Genomic DNA, 3,555 nt, shown 5'->3' with positions numbered 1-3,555 from the left:
CATCGAATCTGAATCACTTGAAAAAAACACGGGGGTGCTTAACTTTTTTCCAGGTGTATATATAAATCAATGTAAACAAATTAAGTTTAAAGATAATCTTAATTGAGCCAATTGTGTCTTTGAATACATACTAAAAATGTAAGGTAATACTGAACAACAAGAGCTAATAGCTTCAGATATAAATGTCAGAAATAAACATGCTTTGTTTTGATATCATAAAGTTTGACTTTGATCATTGGATCAAAAATAAACACTGGATCAGAAACAAACTATTTTGCACACATTCAACTGTATTGTATTCATCCATTTGTGTGTAAAATATCAACTTCCATCTTGAGTGTCCAGCCTATTCCTTCAGTTAAGTGTGGTAGGAAACTCAGATGCTGTTTTGTAAAGCTTTTAGTTGGAATGGGTGCTACTCTTGCCATGTAGAATCTCAGTGTAATTGAGAATACCACACTTTTTCAGTTATTGCTCTGACTTTTTGGAAGTATTTCACTTTAATGAATGTATAATAAAGTTAAATGGATTGTTGTATGTAGGTGAGTCATCATCCTCCTGTATCCGCATGCCATGCCGAATCGAAGCACTACACATTTTGGCAAGGTGAGTCAGAAATCACATGATGAGTTGAAGAAAACAGATAAATTACAGATGTACCTATTATTTGCAAGGATTAATACTCTTTTTGAATTTGCTGAAACCTGCTTGAGCAAGTAGTTTTCAGCTGATGTTATGTCTCTCTCTCTCTCATCCTTGATTGTAATGGATCATGTTTTTGTCTTACTACTTAGATTAAGGGCAGTTTTAAAATTACTTCCATGTCAACTTTTCAATCTGTCATCAGAGGGTTCTATTGATATTAATGGAATTGTAGTTTAACTTCATAGTCTGCCACTAGAGGACCATAAAGATACTTTTGGAATCTTAGTTTAACTTCGTAGTCTGCCACTAGAGGACAGTAAAGATACTTTTGGAATCTTAGTTTAAATTCTTAGTCTGCCATATACTGTTGGAATCTTAGTTCCACTTCTTAGTCTGCCATTAGGTGACTGTACAAATACTGTTGGAATCTTAGTTCCACTTCTTAGTCTGCCATTAGGTGACTGTACAAATACTGTTGGAATCTTAGTTCCACTTCTTAGTCTGTCATTAGGTGACTGTACAAATACTGTTGGAATCTTAGTTCCACTTCTTAGTTTGCCATTAGGTGACTGTACAAATACTGTTGGAATTTTATTTTAACTTCATAATAGGCCACTAGGTGAACATACAGATACTGTTGGAATTTTATTTTAACTTCATAGCCTGCTGTTAGATGACCATATAGATACTGTTGGAATCTTAGTTTAACTTGTTGGTCTGCCACCAAAGGATTGTTTTAAAGAGTACTGTTGGAATCTAGGTTTAAATTGCCAATTTGAAACCAGGGATTCCTAAGGATACTGTTGGATTCTGATTATATAATGCAAGGTCTGTTTAATTTAAAAAAACTGAGAAACTGTATTCCTTATAGCTTAAATGAAATTCAAAAAAGCTTAATGGTGGGTGGATAAACTCCATAAAATTAAACCAGAAAACTAGTGAGTGTTCAGAACAAATATACAAAACAGAGTAAAATGGTTGAAAATATTTTGAAAGTTTTGTGAGTAAATGTAAAACATTTAAAAGCGTGGAATGAAAGTAAAAGTCCTAGTTTTTGGAAAACCCTAGTTCTAATTTGGGTAAAGTGTTGAATAATAGTGAATAACAAAGGAAATGAAAGAGGTTCAATTGGTTGAAAATTTTGAAAGGAAAAAATTAAGTGATCAGTATTTTTATCAAACAAGCTTCATTGCTTCAGTTATTGTCATTTGGACAAATTATTTATCTTGTTGCTGTTCTTCTTAGAGCAATATTAATGAATTTGTATATTTGCAGATAAAATGAATGGCATAATTTAATCTCTAGCAGTAAAGACAGCCTTCCTGGCTGAGTTTTTGTGGTAGCCCGAAACAATGATAATGGAAGAAAGACATTTTTCTTACATCTAATATTGTTTGTTATTTGATTTATAGTTGATCATGAAGGTAAACAAGAGGGAATCCTCAATAGCCTCAGCTCTTGAAATTCTTTTAGGCAGAATTAGAGTAAATTAATTTATAATACTTTTTTTTTTTCCTTTTTATTAGCTATATTTTTGTGCACCAGCAGTACCGAGTGTGGGGCACTTGTATACACGATTCAATTTTATTAATCATCAGGATCTTTACCAGCCTACCCTCAAATTGAAATTCTTCTTTTAGGCATGATCAGAGTAAATTAATCTATGAGATCTTGGTCATGATCAAATGCATCAGGCAAAAGGGTTTGACCTTCTGAGTCCAAAACTGGAATTAGATCTCAAATCGGTCAAGAGGTGATCTAAAAGTTTGTACTTAAAAAAACTTGGAGTCATTCTATGAGCCACTATGCTGCGGCTAAAAATTAAGGGAAATTATGAAGTTTCAGACAATTAAAAAAAAACTATTTGTTTCAGTTCTATGAGCATAATAGCTAAGGTTGTTTATCAGGAAATGTTGATTAGTCTTCTTTAGATTTAGAAAAATTTAATGTATAGATTATTACTTCTAGACGTAAAGATGCTGTTTGGTTTACTAATAGGTTTTGTCCTGTCTGTAGTAAAGTACTGTTTTCCACTTTACTCATATGTTTGTTTATTTTTTTTTGTGATAGTTTCAAACAGGGCATATCTAAATTCTGATGAGGATATGGTTAGCTCTTGTTTTAAATAATTACAGATTCTATCAGCTCCTTTGTTAAATGTATACAGATTTTAATATTGTGCTTGATGTTAAACAGTTTTGAGCACACTCTTAGTTTAAAAAAGTATTCAGGTATCAAAAAAAATATTGAAAGTGGTTTATTAGAGAATTTAGGAGATGTGCGTGATTTAATTAAAGTGTAAAGGATGACTTTTTGATGGATTTAATGTGTTCACAGTGACTGTTGTATTTAAAATTTAGAGTATGAGTATGGGATCTATTAAAAGTATGAAGGGTAGCTGCCTGATCTATTAAAGTTATGAAGGATGGCTATTTGATGTATTAGATGTATGAAGGATGTCAATTTGATCTATTCAAATTATGAAGGATAGCTATTTGACGTATTAGATGTATGAAGGATGTCAATTTGATCTATTAGATGTACAAAGGATATCAATTTGATATATTCAAATTATGAAGGATGGCTTTGTGATGTTTTAAAAGTATGAAGGATGTCAATTTGATCTATTCAAATTATGAAGGATAGCTATTTGACGTATTAGATGTACAAAGGATGTCAATTTGATCTATTAGATGTACGAAGGATATCAATTTGATATATTCAAATTATGAAGGATGGCTTTGTGATGTTTTAAAAGTATGAAGGATGTAAATTTGATCTATTAAAGTTATGAAGGATGGCTATGTGATGTATCAGATGTATGAAGGATGTCAATTTGATCTATTAAAATTATGAAGGATGGCTTTGTGATGTTTTAAAAGTATGAAGGATGTCAATTTGATCTATTAA

General features: G+C 31.6%; 1 protein-coding gene across 5 annotated transcripts in view; it reads left to right on the top strand.

The window, feature by feature from the left end:
- LOC106466159 (oxysterol-binding protein-related protein 3-like) overlaps positions 1-3,555 on the top strand; it is a 104,085-nt gene that overhangs the window by 79,297 nt on the left and 21,233 nt on the right. For all 5 annotated transcript variants that reach the window (XM_022394120.1, XM_022394121.1, XM_022394117.1 and 2 more), the window contains exon 18: positions 543-606. In XM_022394120.1, coding sequence (XP_022249828.1) covers positions 543-606 — 64 coding nt within the window. The remainder of the gene's footprint in view (positions 1-542; positions 607-3,555) is intronic.

The sequence above is a fragment of the Limulus polyphemus genome, unplaced genomic scaffold (assembly GCF_000517525.1).
Source record: "Limulus polyphemus unplaced genomic scaffold, Limulus_polyphemus-2.1.2 Scaffold2171, whole genome shotgun sequence".
Lineage (NCBI taxonomy): Eukaryota > Metazoa > Arthropoda > Merostomata > Xiphosura > Limulidae > Limulus > Limulus polyphemus.
Note: the sequence above shows the minus strand (reverse complement) of the source record. Positions and strands in the feature narration are given on the sequence as shown.